The following is a 16,539-nucleotide window of genomic DNA, read 5'->3' as shown; positions in this document are numbered from 1 at the left end:
GAGAGAGAGATAAATTGATTATCGCAGCGTTCTGAAGAACTGGCTACTGAGTGTTTGGTTGGCGATTTTGCACAGGTTCCCCCCCCCCCCGCCCTGCGCTGCAATCCATGCGATTTAAGATGCTAAACAGTGCAATCCCATGCACGTTTACTCAGTGGGATTTACTCTCTAAGAGACGCGGTATTTTTATAGTATTGCAGCCCAGGGCTACAGTTCCTTTTGTACACTTGCCTGGAAGTGGAATTACTCATGAGCCAACATAGATAAGATCCTGCTGCACCACTGATTGCTTCAGTTTTGTTAAATTTATGATGCCTGAAATAAGATTTTTATATACTGTAATATTTACTATATTTTGTTATTTGTCACACAAAATAAATAGCACTCATGATCCAGAGCATATTTTCCCACCCAAATCTTTAAACTTGAAACACACCTAAAAAGATTCTAGGTTTTCCTGCACCTTATGTTTTTATCTAGTTGTGAATTATGATACCCAGGTCCAATGAAAAAATAAACTATTGAAATACTAAGCATAATTATTTCTTTTCCTTTTTTTATAAGCGTAATTATTTCTAAGTGAGCATGGTTAGGATGCGACTCCTGTCCTCAACTGTAATCCCACAGGACATCATGTCTGAATATAAAAAGGAGAAAAACAGAAATCAAACAAAAGTGGCACCCCCTATTTATTTACATCTGGAAAGAAACTGTTTTGAGTAGATTTGTAGAAGCACATCAGGGATGATAGTACCAGCATGGTTTTGGGATTATACTAGGATGACCAAGGTTCAAATTCCTACTTCCCATTTCTCAGCCTATCTCACCTCAGAGGGTTGTTGAGAGGATAAAATGAAGCGGAGCTGATGCATGGTCACGCTTTGAGCTCTTTGGAGGTAAGTGGGATATACCTGTAATAATAGAAGCTAATTAAAATTCACCCAGAGTCAGTGCTATATTAGGAAGATTAAATGCAGCTGTCACTCAAAACCATGCATCAAGAACTTCTATATGCAAGGTAGCTTAGGGTGAGAGAGAAACTCTGAGGTCTCCAACAGGATTCTTACCTGTACTCAACGTGATAGCATACATTGCTCGTTAGTTAACGTTCATATTCCAGGAGGCATGGAAGGTGGTTCCAATATAGTTATATAAGAATATAAGTAGAGCCTGATGGATCGGCCCAATGGACCATCTAGTCCAGCATGCTGTGTTCTCATGGTGGCCACCCAGATGCTTGTGCAAGGCCTACAGACAGAATTCAAGCACAAGAGCATTCTAGAAGTTGCATCCCGGAGAGATTGATAAACTTTGGCAAAATGTGGGACTGAAAGAATTAACTGCTGATCTGCAGTATTTGCAGGCTCTTCAGATAAGGCAGTGTGTGAACCAGGTCTGTTGAGGCCTGGGCCTGCTAGAAACAGCTTTACATGCCAGAACTCAAGTATGACACACAAATTAATTGACAGGAACACACAGGGCTTTTCTTACGGTTTAATCATTACCAACCTCCACCCCACACCCCAAGGTGCGGGATCAAGGCCTCTGAGGGCAGAGACGGGTGTGATTTCCCGGAAGGCCTCGGATCTGCACGCTCCACAGGCTAATATCTCGTGGACTCCGGTGACCTTGGGCTGGATTCAGCCAAGCACTGCTCAGAGTAGAGCCGCTGGAATTATTGAACCAAAGCGAGACGTGTCCTTGAACTTCAGTGGGTCGAACCTGAGTAGCCCATTCATTGCATTTAAAAAATAAATATTTTTTTATTTTTATTTTGTATTTTCAGGTCTGAAATCCCTTAAAGATGACCAAAAAAGGTGGAGGAAACACGTGTTGCTTAGGTTTTTTTACGTGCACCCCTTTAAGTAAGACCTGAAGTCTTTTCGCATCCAGCAGTTGCACAACCCGTCAGAAGGTGCAACCCCAGCGAGGCGCTGGATTCCGGTCCCGACGGGCTGTGGGATTAAATAGTGTGACTCTATATGCGTGCCTACTCAGAAGTAAGCCCTCTGAGAATTTCCAGCAGTTGCCCCGGGTAGGGGGAAGCGGGCTGTTAAATAGCTAAATGCTACAATAATGCTGCAATATGTTCTCCCTGTTTCCCGCTTGCACGGAGAAAAGCAATTAATTTAATGTCAGCCCATCTATCCCTGTCTTTTTTTGGCCGAGGAAGGTCGTTGAATGCAGCGCGACGTTGAAGTCCCTACTGCAAGCTGCCCTGCACAGCAGCAAAGAGAGGGCGGTACTAAACGCCTTTCCGGGAATTTTGCCTCCTACCAGCCGCCGTCCTGCTTCCGCGGGAGCCATGCGAAGTCGAAAGTGAGCTGGCGGGAGACGCGTCGGAAGAAAACAGAGAGGCAGGCGCAATGGCAGATCAGAGCCTGGAAATGGCCTCTATGATTCCTGCCCTCAAGGAATTGGGCAGGTAGGTCTCAGGCCAACCTGCTGGAGTAGGAAATGTCCCCCTTTCTTTGCTTGCTTGCTTGCTTGCTTGCTTCTCCCGTGCCCCTAATTTTACTTCTCCCCAGGGAGCCAAGCAGAGTCAATACATTTATTGACCCCATTTTATCCTCACAACAACCCTGTGAGGTAGGCTAGGCTGGGAGAGGGTGATGGGCCGTGTAATGGTAGAGAGATTAGAGGCCTCGGACAGACCTAGCACTAAACTGCAATTCCCGGGATGGGGTGGAGCCATGACAATTAAAACTAGTATAGAACAGATGTAGCCTTGTTCCGTCCCTCATTCCTTTTCCTGCCGAGTAGCAAAACCAGTGCTAAAAAAAATGTTCAGGGGTACTCTCATTTTGACTCAAGAAAATCACCATTTTATAGTTGAAATCAGGAAAAATAAATACAGTAAATGGACAAAAGTACAAAGATTCACAGAATGTTTAGGGGTATGTGTACCCCTGTGTCCCTCCAGGGGGGAAAAAAGCACTGAGCAAAACGTTATTATACCTGTGGGTCTCAATGCATTAGTGATTCTCAGGAGTTTGAAGCTGGAACCCTGATCCCATCTAAAAGAGAATGCAGCTTATTACTGGAATGCATTTTAGTTGGCAAGGAATACATGTAGGTGCCCCTTTAGTTTCCACCGTGGAACCACAATTGATCCTCCAGCAACAGAGAAAGTGCCTCCACTGGGGGGGGGGGAGAGTAGCTTTCTAGGTAGACTCTGATACTGTAATTTTATTTCCAATTACAATAATTATGTGCTAATTACCTCAAGCCCCTCCCCACTTTCCCTTGGTGTGTTCCCCCAGTTTGACCGGTCAATAACAGCAAGCTTCTGGTTATTTCATACTTAAGTTGCCTTACTCATAAAAGTAAATAATTTAAACATCTGTCAGAACTCTTTCCACATGCTACTTTATTTCTTTGACTTGAGCACCTTTAAAAAAACCCAAAACTATATTTCCATACTAAGATATAATGCTTCCATCATTGGAAAATTTCACTCCCACTAATTTTGCAGTATAAATGATTCCGTTTTTCAATTATATTTCAATGAGATTCTCCTTGCAATACATGCCTGAATTAAAAAACCAGACCATTCTCCTCTTTCAAATTTCGAAAAAGATTTTAATTAGCCAAAGTGTGCCCTGACATGAAATAAATCTGTACCAGGCCTTTCCCTGCATGAAGAAATACTGTTGTGCCCTGCTTTTGTTACTGGAAAATTGTTAGCACTTTTTACTGCCAAACTGAATGGCTGTTTTCTCATTTCTCATACTTAGAAATAAGACCTGCTGAATTCAGTAGGGCTTACTCTGTGTAGAGTGGGGTTACATCTACAGCCTTAGATCTAATCAATTATTCTTTTAACCAGTAGAGACTAAACACAAAATATGAAGGTACTTCTTTGAAATGCTTCACAGTCTGATTGAGATTTAGGCATCTTGGGTAACTTGGTGTCAACTGACAAATAATTTGCTGGTAAAAAAAAGAAATGGAAGTTCTTCCCAAGTAAGATTTCAGGGAAAGTTGGTGTTGTGTCTGATATTAAAGATTCTAATAGTTGCCTTGTGCAAAGACTCTTAAATTGTTAAAATAACATATTTAAGCAGAAACACAGATGCAACTTTTAAAACAATTCTTATTTCCAGGGCTACTCCAGAGGAATACAATACAGTGGTACAGAAGCCAAGACAAATACTCTGCCAGTTCATTGATCGGATCCTTGTGGATGTAGATGTTGGTAAGTAAAGGTACTAAAAATAAGGCCCCTTTAGTATTTAGGACCTATATACTAAAGGGGTCATATTTTGAAAATCTAAAAAAGGGCAGCCCCTGCATGATATCTGACCCCCATTGACCTATTCCCAAATACTGATGAGTGGGCAATTCTCAAATAAGCCTTCTGATAGAATATGCATGTTGGGGTAACTAATGCAATTCAAGTGGGGTGGGGAAATACCCTTTTGGAGTGGAATGGAAGATTAACTTTCCTCCAGTGTGAAAAAGTAGTTTGAGAGGGCATTTTAAATAAGCTTTTCACTGACACAGCCAATTTTGTTTAATATAATTTGTTACAATTACTGTATCAAGTTTTGGTTGGTGATGAATGTGTGCAATCCATAGACTTGCAGCTTAGTATATGAGTTTCAAAGAGAAACAAAAATAATTCAGGCATTGCAACAAACCATTGTTGTGATGAGATTAAGCAAACCTGAGCTTCAGGCTTCTGTGCTCCTGTTTCTCATCCTTTATGCAGAAGTTAAGTCACTGTAGCATTGAAGAAATTATGACAGCATGCTGTTTACCATGTTTAGCAAACCTTGAAAAGTATAAAATTCATTTTTAAGAATACATTATTGCAGTTCAGGATTGTCTGTTGCAGCACAGCAAATGTTAAATTTGTCTTGGAACAGGTTTACCGTGGCATAACATGAGTTCTTGTTTTCTTTTCAGTGGCTTTAGAACTTGTTAAGAAAACCGAGTCTCAGCCAAGCTCGATGATGTTGCTTGATTTTATTCTGCATATCATGAAATCATCCCCGCTTGTATTTGTAAATATAACTGTACCTCATCAAGAAAGTGTCACTGATTCAAGCTGTATCGGTGAGTTTATTTTAAAATCCTTGGAATTCGGTATGGTAAATTACGTTACAATAGTGTGCACCACAGGTACTGATTTCTTCTTTTCATCGACCCAGTTCAGATGGCACACTAAACCATAATTTAGTGTGATGAGAGCAAACCGCAGTAAACCTTGGGCTTGTGCGCTCACAAACAACCTTCTCTTCTCCAGCACAGCCATGAGGAGGAGTTCAGAAGGTTTTCACTTCCATATCTGCTTAACCACAGCTTATTGTTTTGTTCGAACTGACTAACTGGTTAATTATGGTTTGTTTGATGGTTAGACCTGGATTCAAATACTAATTTGGCAATGGATTCACTTAAGCAAGTCATGGGATGGTTGTCAGGGTCATTGACAAGGAACTGTTATTTACTTCCTTGAAGTTCAGAACAAGGCAGAATACAGTCATACCTCGCGATAAAAACACTTCAGGATAAGTATTTTTGGGTTGCACTCCGCGGTGACCCAGAAGTAACGGAGCATGTTACTTCTGGGTTTCACCGCTCGCACATGCGCAGACGGTCAAAATGACATCACGCGCATTGTTTTACTGATCATTGGAACATCTTTAAGGTGCATCATGTGCTACAAGATTTGCAGCCTGCTCATGTACCAGTTTACCCAAAAGTAAGTTGCATTGTAGTCAAAGTGAGCATAGGACTAAAATCTTAATATTTTCTCTCTCTGTTTCTTCTTCTAGAATTTAGCTACTGGATCACAGCAAGGCTTTTGAGAGTTGCTGCTGCCCCAAACTGCCAGATTTTGCACGAGAACATCAGTACTGTAGTTTGTTCCTTACTATGCCTTTTCAAAGTCAAGAACTGTGCCATATTCGACTTACTGACGAGAGAATTGCTGCATCTTCTTCAAGACCTTATTTTACTCCATGAAAGAAATGTGTCGGTGCACTTCCAGCAGGATTCATTGAGCTGGCCTGTGACTGTGAAAAGGTTTTCATGCAACCCCAATGTACCCCTGGGCTCTTTAAGTTCTGTCCAACTACAGTTAACAGGCATGAGCAATGTAGAATGCTTGGAGATAACTCTGATGGGGATTCTTACTGAGATAGTTTCTTACATGTTTTTTAAACCACAAGATGTGACCCTTTGGGCAACAGGGTGCTCCTTGTTGGAGTACGGTACTCCAAAAGTTAAAGTTTTGAGCATGAAATTCCTAACAGAATTGGTGCAGCTAGGAGGGCCTCCAGAAGAGCTAGCCAGCAGTTTCTTCTCAGTTTTGGGGAGTATGTTGCAGTTCCTCCTTGAAATGGACGCTGAAGAGCTGGAACTATATGAGGAACCCTTGTTAATATTGGTGAGAACCCTGTTTCCTTTTGAAACACATTCCTATCGGAACATTGAGCCTCTTTATCTAAACACACTCCTGGAGAAGCTCCATGCGTTGTTTGAAGCTGATGTGCTGAGGCTTCTTCAGTCTGAGAAGATGAAAGGAGTGCTATGCCACATACTGCAGTATTTCATGAAGTTTGTGCCAGCTGGATATGAATCTGCTGTTCCAGTTAGAAAGACCTGTATTAACAGCATCTGCAGATCTTTTGTCGCGGTAGTTGGAAGCCAGGTGGAGCAGGAGGTGAGTTGTATGGAAACAACAACAACAACAACAACAATGAAAAATTTGCTTGGAGGCTTAGGTTGAAGGGCACAGATTTTAAAGACACGTGAGGAGAACGCTCAAGCATAGGAACGTAGGAAGTTGTCTCAGGCCAAGTCAAATCATTGGTTCCTCCAGCTCAGTGTTGTTTGCATTACTGTTATGGGTCTCTAAATGATAGGAAGATTCTCATCAGTTTTATTCCATATGGTGGGAGAGATATTTTATTTTATATCACTGTGACATCTAGATTTCAGATTTGGTGTAATTATTTAATATGTTTAGTTGGATATATTATTTTTGCTTGTCTCTGTGGTTCCATAAAAAATCGACAAGTAGTAACAATAAATTTAAAAACCCCCAATAATAAAAACAGGCTTTAAAACAGCAGACAACAAAATTATCAAAGATAAAATCAACAGCTTAAAAAGCAAATGTACAAAATGTCTGGGTATGTGTAGCAAGGCAACAAAAGTATGATTTTTATAGACACACACACACACACACACACACACACCATTTCATAAAGTTCTGCAGCACTATTGAGGTGTGTCTGTGTTTATCTTCCTTAGTATCTGCTGAGTCCGCTTTATGCAGCCTTGGTGACAGAAGCAGAAGAGATCATTCAGGAGCTGCAGTGTAGCAAGAATCCAGAGACATCCGATACTGATGGAGGAAGCAGCAGTAGTGATGAAGTTCCAGAAAAAAGACCGCGTCTCAGTCTATCCTTAAAGCACCCTAAGAAGTCAGCAGCTCCACCAGAGTATGATCGTTCACTTAGTAATTTCTAGAGAATTGTAACTAATAATGCAATATTATTTAAAAAAAAGATATTATTATTACTATTATTATTATTATTAAGCAATTGATGGAATTGATGTGGTCTTGAAAGCCTTGTCTTCACTTCACTTCTGCTTTAGCTATGCTTTCAATTATGCTATATAGTGGATTGTTCCTGCATTTCCCCCCATCCACATAGTCACTGGGATACCGTGACTAGAATAAAACACAGGGATGGTTTGGGGGAAAACACAAATGCAGCAGCCTTACTTGCCAAAATTGTATAATGCGTCGCTGCGGCAGCATAATTTAGCAGCTTAATCTGATGTATTATAATGTAATATTTCCCTGCATTTTGAACATTTATACATCAATTTCTAAGGAAATTAAGTGGATATATATTTTTTAAAAACCCAAACACAGTTATTCTTCAGGCTGTCAAAATGAAAACTGTGTGATAATCACACAAGGTCATATGTATTTACACAGAGTGAAGCAATAAGCTTAAAACAGGTAGGAAACCAAGCAGAGTTTTTATAATGGAGCAAAAGGGGAAAAAATGGTTGAATATTATCCTGATGTTGCAAAATATCACAAATGGAAACCAATTTTCAACTAACTTATTTTTCTATTATTAGACAAACTTCTATAATAAGTTAGCTTATACGCCACACTTTTTTTGACCAACCCACAATCGGCTGGAAATTGCTCAATTTCCTATGATGTATGTCAGTATATATTTTTTTTAATTATCATGTATCATATGGTAAGGAGTAAATATCTGGTTCAATTTACCTATTTTCTCCTAATGTTTTTCCACATTCGGGGTTGTATTCAATGTTAGTCCTACTCAGAGAAGATCTATTGGGTTGTATACAATGAAATTATCTCATTAGTGTAATAAGTTCCGTTTGCACAATGCATCCCTATGTGATTCAAAATCTGTTCTGGGCATTCCTCCCAGCACTGCGGAGCAGATTTGGGGTGGGGGTGGTGGAGGCGTATAGGGAGAGGGGAGGAGGAGTTCTGTTGTGCAAGCAGAATTTCTTGCACTAATGAGCCAATTTTGTTGGATAAAACCATTTTAAATTAACGGATGTTACAAACAGGTTCATTAATTTAAGTGGGTCTATTCTGAATAGGACTAACATTGGATACATCTGTCAGTTTGTACAGTGGTACCTCAGGTTACAGATGCTTCAGGTTACAGACTCCACTAACCCAGCAATAGTATCTCAGGTTAAGTACTTTGCTTCAGGATGAGAACAGAAATTGTGCGGTGGCGGCACAGTGGCAGCGGGAGGCCCCATTAGCTAAAGTGGTGCTTCAGGTTAAGAACAGTTTCAGGTTAAGAACGGACCTCCAGAACGAATTAAGTTCTTAACCCAAGGTACCACTATATAGCACCAGTGCTTTCCCCCCCTAAAAAGAATGTTTAGGAGTACTCTCATTTTCCTACTCATATTGAAATACGGCCCCTCAACGAGGCCAAACTTAGATTCACAAAATGTTTAGGGGTATGTGTCCCCCAGAATCCCTCCAGAAAAAAGCACTGTATAGCACCATACAAATTTCTTTTTAAAGTGATAGTTCAGTCAGTAGAGCATGGGACTCCTAATCTCAGGGACGTGGGTCCAAGCCCTCCATTGGGCAAAATATTTCTGCATTGCAGAGACATTTGTGGTCCCTTCCCACTCTCCAAATTCTATGATTCTAAAACATTCTTATTTTATAAATAAAACATTATTTGCATTGTTCTAAAATTGATTGGTTTGCAGCCCCGGTCCTGTGAATATGAAAATGAAGAGCACACTGTGGAGCGCTATAATCAAGAAAGTGGAATCTCTCCTCTTGCTTTTGGAACAAGAACTTCTTCCGGTGGAATTTCTACAAAGCATAGAGGGAATCGCTTTAATAATTCAACTAGGTGTCCTGTGCACAGTGCATTCTACACAAAATTTCAGCAGGTAAAATTACCGGTCTTTGTAAACTACAAAGTTATAATGACAGTGGATTTGTTGACCAGACACTGTGTACAAAAACTCACCCTGCTCATTGGTAGGTCAGCTTATGAGTTGGCTAAAAGGTATTTTTAAAATATGCTCTTCCATGTAGCTTAAATCTAGATCTTTTGTGCAGGAGAGGGCTTTGAGTGCATTTTGAAGATTTGGACATGTGGCAGAGCTGTAAAATGGATTGTGTTGTGTAAGGATTCTTTGCAGATCTGAGAAGTGATTAGACACCATTCTTGAGTTGTGAGAACAGCAGTTGACTGAAATCAAACATGTCATATGATTAAGCCATTTCAGTAACCAGCTGACTTCTTTTCTTTAACAGCATACACCATCAAGTTGGTTTACGCAACCATAAACATAATAATACTGTTTGGCCTTCAGAATCAGGGGAGCATGTCCAGTTAACCTGGATATCATCAGAATTTATCATGAGAGCACTTAAAGCTTGTTGGAAGCTTTTAGATCCTGCTTCACGGATAGTTGACCTAGAACCAGTGATTCAAAGAGTCGTGAAAATAATTGATGCTTTACTTTATATGCAAGGTAAGATGCCATTTAACGTAATAACAGTTTTTAACAAACGATGTTGTTGTTGTTGTTTAGTCATTTAGTCGTGTCGGACTCTTCGTGACCCCGTAGACCACAGCATGCCAGGCACTCCTGTCTTCCACTGCCTCCCGCAGTTTGGTCAGGCTCATGCTGGTAGCTTCGAGAACAGTGTCCAACCATCTCGTTCTCTGTTGTCCCCTTCTCCTTGTGCCCTCAATCTTTCCCAGCATCAGGGTCTTTTCCAGTGAGTCTTCTCTTCTCATGAGGTGGCCAAAGTATTGGAGCCTCAGCTTCAGGATCTGTCCTTCCAGTGAGCACTCAGGGCTGATTTCCCTAAGAATGGATACGTTTGATCTTCTTGCAGTCCATGGGACTCTCAAGAGTCTCCTCTAGCACCATAATTCAAAATAACAAATGATACTCTTCTAGAAAAAATGCTGTTATTTAGCTAGTACCTAATAAAGGATAAATGGTTCAATTAGTTCTCATAGAACATTGTTCAATTTGGTTGTATACTTTTTGATTTTTGTTTATTGTTTATGACTACCTTTGCTGTGTTTGTAGCTGTGTAAATTTTTATATGTTGTAAGCTGCCTTGAGCATAGTTTTAACTCTGAAAAGGCGGCATACAAATAATATGATTGATGGATTGATTGTGTTGTCATAATTAAATTGACAATATAATCAAAGAAGTAAAGAAAGGATAGGAAAATGCTGAGAATTTGCTGCAACTGCCAGATAGAATTGCTATATTAAATTGTAATGGTTTGGGAAACAGAAGCATGATAGTTTTGGAATAAGAGAGAATAATTTTTTGAAAACACTAAATGTTTAAGGCTGATACCAGAAATAAATTAATGTTTATAATCTTTTGAACAAAAGTATATATAGTCTTTGAATTTACTAATTGATGATGGTATTTACTGCTTAGCAACTAATTTGTATCTCACTGGACAATGTAAAACTAAGCAGCTGTGGAAAATCCCCTATTATTATTATTATTATTATTATTATTACTTACTTACTTACTTACCTACTTACTTACTTACTTACTTTTTTCACTCATGAAACGGTTCCCATGAGGCATCCTGAAACATATAGAAACATATATAGAATAATTGCATAAAAACAAGTGTGTGTATATTCACACACACAATTTAAAACTCCACCACCACACATATAAAATCAATTCAGTTCCAGTACAGATACTTTTATTCTGATTTGGGTCATTTGTCTATTTAGCCCAGATCTGTCTGCTCTGACAGACAGCTGGTTTCTAAAGTCTTTAGTCAGAGGCCTTCACAGTGTAACTAGGATGCTTTCATCTTAATGTGCCAGGGATTAAATTTGAGACTTGAGGCATGGCAAGTATGTGGTCTGGCACTGTGGTCAGTGCCAATCAGAAGGTCAGCAGTTCAAATCCCCACGACAGAGTGAGCTCCTGTTGCTCTGTCCCAGTTCCTGCCAACCTAGCAGTTCGAAAGCATCTTTAAAAAGTGAGTCCAATTGTTGTGTAGTGTCTATGCCTTGCGTACATAAATTATCTGTGAGCCTGCAGTTCTTGGCATTTTACTCTTTAAGTGAAAGTGAGTAAAAGACAATGATTTTTTTAAAAAAAAGAAGCTGTTTTTACTTGCCATTTTCCATGCTATTTGCACACTTCAAAAGTTTTCTGCTAGGTTCATTTTAATATCAAGCAAGCATATTTGCTGTACTCCTTTCGGTGCCTGATAAAAACAATCTTGTTTAGACAAGGCTACCCAGATGCTTATAAACCTGAGGAAATTTTAATCTGTTTTAGTATTTTAACCTTTGTTTAAACCACAGAGCCTAGGACTTGCCGATCAGAAGCTTGGCGGTTCAAATCCCCGTGACGGGGTGAGCTCCCGTTGTTCGGTCCCTACTCCTGCCAAACTAGCAGTTCAAAAGCACACCACTGCAAGTAGATAAATAGGTACCGCTGCGGCGGGAAGGTAAATGGCGTTTCTGTACACTCTGGTTTCCTTCAGGGTGTCCCATTGTGCCAGAAGCAGTTTAGTCATGCTGGCCACATGACCTGGAAAGCTGTCAGTGGACAAACACTGGCTCCCTCGGCCTGAAAAGCAAGATGAACGTCACACCCTTTGACTGGACTTAACCACCCAGGGGTCCTGTACCCAGGGGTTACCTTTACCTTAACAATGGCATGATGCCGTCATTTTATCAGCAATGTAGATCTGTTTCATAAGCCACCTGAATTTGTGTTTGTTTTTTTCCTCCTCTAAAAGTAAAAATCCAGCTTAGCGATGAGATTATTGAAAATTTACTTGGAATACTATGTCTGCCATGGATTTCCAGCTGCTCCAGTGACCCTTCATTCAAGTTGCCTGCACTTAATTCAGATCTTCTGGTATTGAGTAAACATACTTCAAGCCATTTTTGTAAGTAAAAAAACCTACATTTTGCTTTGAAATTTATTCATGTTTCCACCCTATCATTCTCCCCAAGGTTTCTAGAAGTGGCTATCAGCAAAGAAAAACAACAGCGGTGATGGAACAACAAAATTTTAAAAAGCAGAACAGTTTACAAAATATGCCAGCGACATTTAAGTTAAAATACAGCTAACACTAAAATGTGTAAAAGGTCTGGGCAAATAGAAAGGGCTTCATCTTAAAAGATATTTAATGTCGGTCCCAGGCAAATCTCTCAGGAGAGCATTCCAGAGTCAGGGTGCCATAGGCGAAAAGGCCCTGTCTTGGGTCATCACCTGACTTACCTCAAAAGATCAATGCGTTGAAGGATGAGATGAATGCTGAGACTGGTTTATGCATGGAAATAAGGCTGTTCAGAGTGTTTAAAGGTTCAAACCAACACTTTGACTCGTGCCTGAAAATGGACTGGGAGCTGGTGCATTTGTGTTAAGACTGGTGAGGTATGTTCCAGTCTTCTAGTTCCAGTCAGTTTTCTAACCACACTACTTTCCCCCAACTGAAGCCTCTGTGCCAAGTACATAGAGAGCCCCATGGCCAACATACCTCATTAACACAAATATGATATGGTCAGAATGTAAATAACTGGCCACTTGCACTTGGATAACTCTGCTGTCCTCCACTGAAAAGATACTTTCCCGTTTGAATGCTTAAAAGTCCATATACTATTTGTGGAAAATCAAGGATATAATGTGTCCTGACCTGTGTAACTATTTATTTAGCTTTAGCTTTTAAAATATTGGCCTTAATGACTGCAGTCCTCTCAGTATGAAATAATATACTGTTGTGCTTCTGAACTTGCAGCAGTTTGATAATTAGGGGTGTTTATGAGGTGTAAATTTGTTTTCAGTGCTTTATTGATCTATATATTTATTGATGGATTTTTTGATCTATATATTTATTGTGGATTTTAGTCATCTTTTGTATGTAATTAGACTTGTATACTGCTTGGAGATTTTTTTGGGTTTTAGCAAGTGGCTTATAATTTTTTAAAATAAAATATGTGGGTGCCATTTAAAAAAGGCTAGATTGTTGTCCTTACAGTGCTTTTGTATATTTTTTTTCCTTTTAGCATCTGAGATTCAGTCGAATTGCGTGTTTCTTCTTTCTCTGATTCCACGAAGATTATTACATCTGAAGTGGAGGGATTCTTTATATCAGCGTACCCTGCAGAGTCCGCATGAAATTATCAGAGCTAACTGTGTTAAAGGGTTTCCTTTCCTGTTACACCAGTCGGATGTAAAATCCTCCACCACTTTGCTTGGATCTTTCCTGTAAGCAGTGATTTTAATTCCAAATAAAGTTGGGGAAGGGAATAATGATCTGCCAGCTAATAGATCATACAAAGGCCTTGTCAAATACGAGTGGTGCAGCTGAGGTGGGATATGGCAGAGAGGATGGAAATGTATGACAGGCCATGCCACTTCTTCTGTCGCCCATATATAGGAAGTGTGTTCCATAACATGAGTGTCTTTGTATAGTGGTACCTCGGGTTAAGTACTTAATTCGTTCCAGATGTCCATTCTTAACCTGAAGCTGTTCTTAACCTGAAGACCACTTTAGCTAATGGGGCCTCCTGCTGCTGCCGCACCGCCGGAGCAAGGTTTATGTTCTTATCCTGAAGCAAAGTTCTTAACCTGAAGCACTGTTTCTGGGTTAGCGGAGTCTGTAACCTGAAGTGTATGTAACCTGAAGCGTATGTAACCCAAGGTACCACTGTATTCCTTTTCTGGACCTTTTCTGGGTCTGGATGCAGCTCCACTAATGCAAGTACTTTTGGCTGTGCAATAGAACTTCCCTTCCTACTCCTTCCCATACGCTGCCCTAAATATTTCTGGGATTTTCCGCAGCCCTCAGGAGAGGGGTGAGAGAGGGCACGTTCTATAGCACAAGTGGAAATCCTTATCTTAACAGAAGTACTTACCGTATTTTTTGCACCATAACACTCACTTTTTTCCTCCTAAAAAGTAAGGGGAAATGTCTGTGCGTGTTATGGAGGGAATGCCTACGGGTGACATGCCTGCGGATTTTCCTCCTCTAAAAACTATGTGCGTGTTATGGTCGGGTGCGTGTTATAGAGCGAAAAATACGGTAATTGGATACCACTCTTAGGTTTCTTTTGAAAATGGTGCATCCAGCAGCATTTACTGTTGTAAGAATAATGTTATATGTAGAAAAAGCACCGGACCCTTCTTTTTATTTCAGAGACCACATAGGGGATGAATCTCTATTGGTCCAAAAAGCTTATGCCAGCATCATTGGAAAACTGGCTTGCTGTCTTTCTGGCAACTTCAGTATAAGACCTTCCACAACTAAACCTGGCATCGAGCCCCAAAGTTGTGACATCCTCTGTAGCAAAGTTATTGTGACTTCTTCCGAGCAAATGTGTGCTGTAAGAGCAGATGTCTTTAAGCCATTTTTAAATCTCCTAGAAAGCAATGTAGCCAGTTCAGTCAAGCTTGGTAAGTTCTTTAAACATACACTGTATTATTTTCCTGTCTCTTTTTTGTATGTTGTTTCTGCAGTGTTATTTTACTTGGTAAACACAACATAATAATGTGAAGTGCTCTTATTCTATGTGCCAGCCAGCTGTGCCTTCTTTTGGGATTCTCCATTCCATCTCTCTTTGTGGTTTTCAGTTGCCCTCTTTCCCACTCCCGCCCACAAAAGACCCTCAAAATTTTTGTGGCACTTGAGTAGACTGAGCACCCTCAATAATTCTGATTTGGCTACTTAGCTGTCATAGCACCTAAGTTTACTATAAGCAGGTGTTAAAGTTGATCCCATGACAGGTATGAAAGCGTGGGTGTTTGGGCGGAGTTCCTTGCTTGCAAGAGCTTTCTGTCCGTTCTTCTGGATCAAAGAGTTGATAGGGAGGCACACCTGCAAGGTGTGAAGCATGGCTGGTGAGAAGGATACCTCTTTCTTTGGGAAATGAGAGAGCATCCCAGTGGCTTCTGCAACAGGGTCTCATTGCTGACCCTTCCACAGTACAAGAGTCAGTATGCTGCTTTCAGTGTAGCAGATGCTGTTCTTCTTGGGAAATTGAAATTGATTGAAATACTTTATTGTCACTTGTACAACTTGTATACAGTGAGATTACATGAGAACCCCCCACTCAGCTCTCTTAGTCTTAATTCCCCTCATTTACTGACGCACACCCACCAAACCCAAAAGTCAGTTGCCCTGTTGTTATCTTTTCATTCAGCAGCCTAACAGCCCACGGATAGAAGCTGTTCTTTACCCTGTTGGTGCAACTAATCATGCTTCCATATATTCTGCCTGAGGGCAGGAGATCAAGAAAGTGCTGGCCAGGGTGTGAATCATCCCTGAGACTTTTCCTCACTCTCCTGAGGCAACGTTCTTCTGCTATTTCATCCAGCGGATTCACGGGACAGCCCATAATATCTTGTGCTGTATTCACCACCCTGTGTAGGCGCTTCCTATCAGTTGATGTCAAACTAGCGTACCACACCATGATGCAGTATGAAAGGACACTTTCTGTTGTGGAGATCACCAAATGTTGATTGACATTGTTCTTTTGCAATACTCTGAGAGGTTGTTCTTCCCTGGATCCCTTCCACTGAGAAATGGGAGAGCAAATAACATTCAACTTTTTGGGTCTCTGTTGTCCTTCCCCATGTCTCACTGTAAGGCGAATCCATGGTACTTCTTACATTTCAAGTTATTCAGCCAGGAAATAAGGAAGGCGACTTCATTGTCCTTCCAGAAGGACAGGGCTTGGTAATCAATGTGGCCTGTGGTCTCCTGCGCTAAAATGTAAGAGGAGATGTGATATATTCTGTCTAATTTGTATGTGTTATCCAGGTTTTGAAATCTAAACTAGAACGTTGTTGCTTTTTCAAAAAGTACTTAATAACATGTCAAAATATTTGTGAGTGAACTTCATAGTCTGTCTTAAATATTTTTATCTTTTGTGAACATGATTGTAATTTGAGGTAACCCAAATAATACACGTTTGATTTTTTTAAAAAAGAAATTTTAAGATGTATAAAATATGGTATTGCGCCATGTC

General features: G+C 40.3%; 1 protein-coding gene across 1 annotated transcript in view; it reads left to right on the top strand.

Annotated features, from left to right (window-relative positions):
* The first annotated feature begins 2,268 nt into the window (after nucleotides 1-2,268).
* ATR (ATR checkpoint kinase) overlaps nucleotides 2,269-16,539 on the top strand; it is a 46,749-nt gene continuing 32,478 nt past the window's right edge. Inside the window, exons 1-10 of the mRNA XM_083503629.1 lie at nucleotides 2,269-2,425; nucleotides 4,107-4,198; nucleotides 4,912-5,061; nucleotides 5,781-6,670; nucleotides 7,264-7,454; nucleotides 9,250-9,438; nucleotides 9,809-10,029; nucleotides 12,303-12,455; nucleotides 13,576-13,777; nucleotides 14,709-14,965. Coding sequence (XP_083359755.1) covers nucleotides 2,367-2,425; nucleotides 4,107-4,198; nucleotides 4,912-5,061; nucleotides 5,781-6,670; nucleotides 7,264-7,454; nucleotides 9,250-9,438; nucleotides 9,809-10,029; nucleotides 12,303-12,455; nucleotides 13,576-13,777; nucleotides 14,709-14,965 — 2,404 coding nt within the window. The 5' untranslated portion in view covers nucleotides 2,269-2,366. The remainder of the gene's footprint in view (nucleotides 2,426-4,106; nucleotides 4,199-4,911; nucleotides 5,062-5,780; nucleotides 6,671-7,263; nucleotides 7,455-9,249; nucleotides 9,439-9,808; nucleotides 10,030-12,302; nucleotides 12,456-13,575; nucleotides 13,778-14,708; nucleotides 14,966-16,539) is intronic.

This window comes from Podarcis liolepis (genome assembly GCF_965112155.1).
Source record: "Podarcis liolepis genome assembly, chromosome: 5".
Lineage (NCBI taxonomy): Eukaryota > Metazoa > Chordata > Lepidosauria > Squamata > Lacertidae > Podarcis > Podarcis liolepis.
This window is presented reverse-complemented; position numbering and strand designations above follow the sequence as displayed.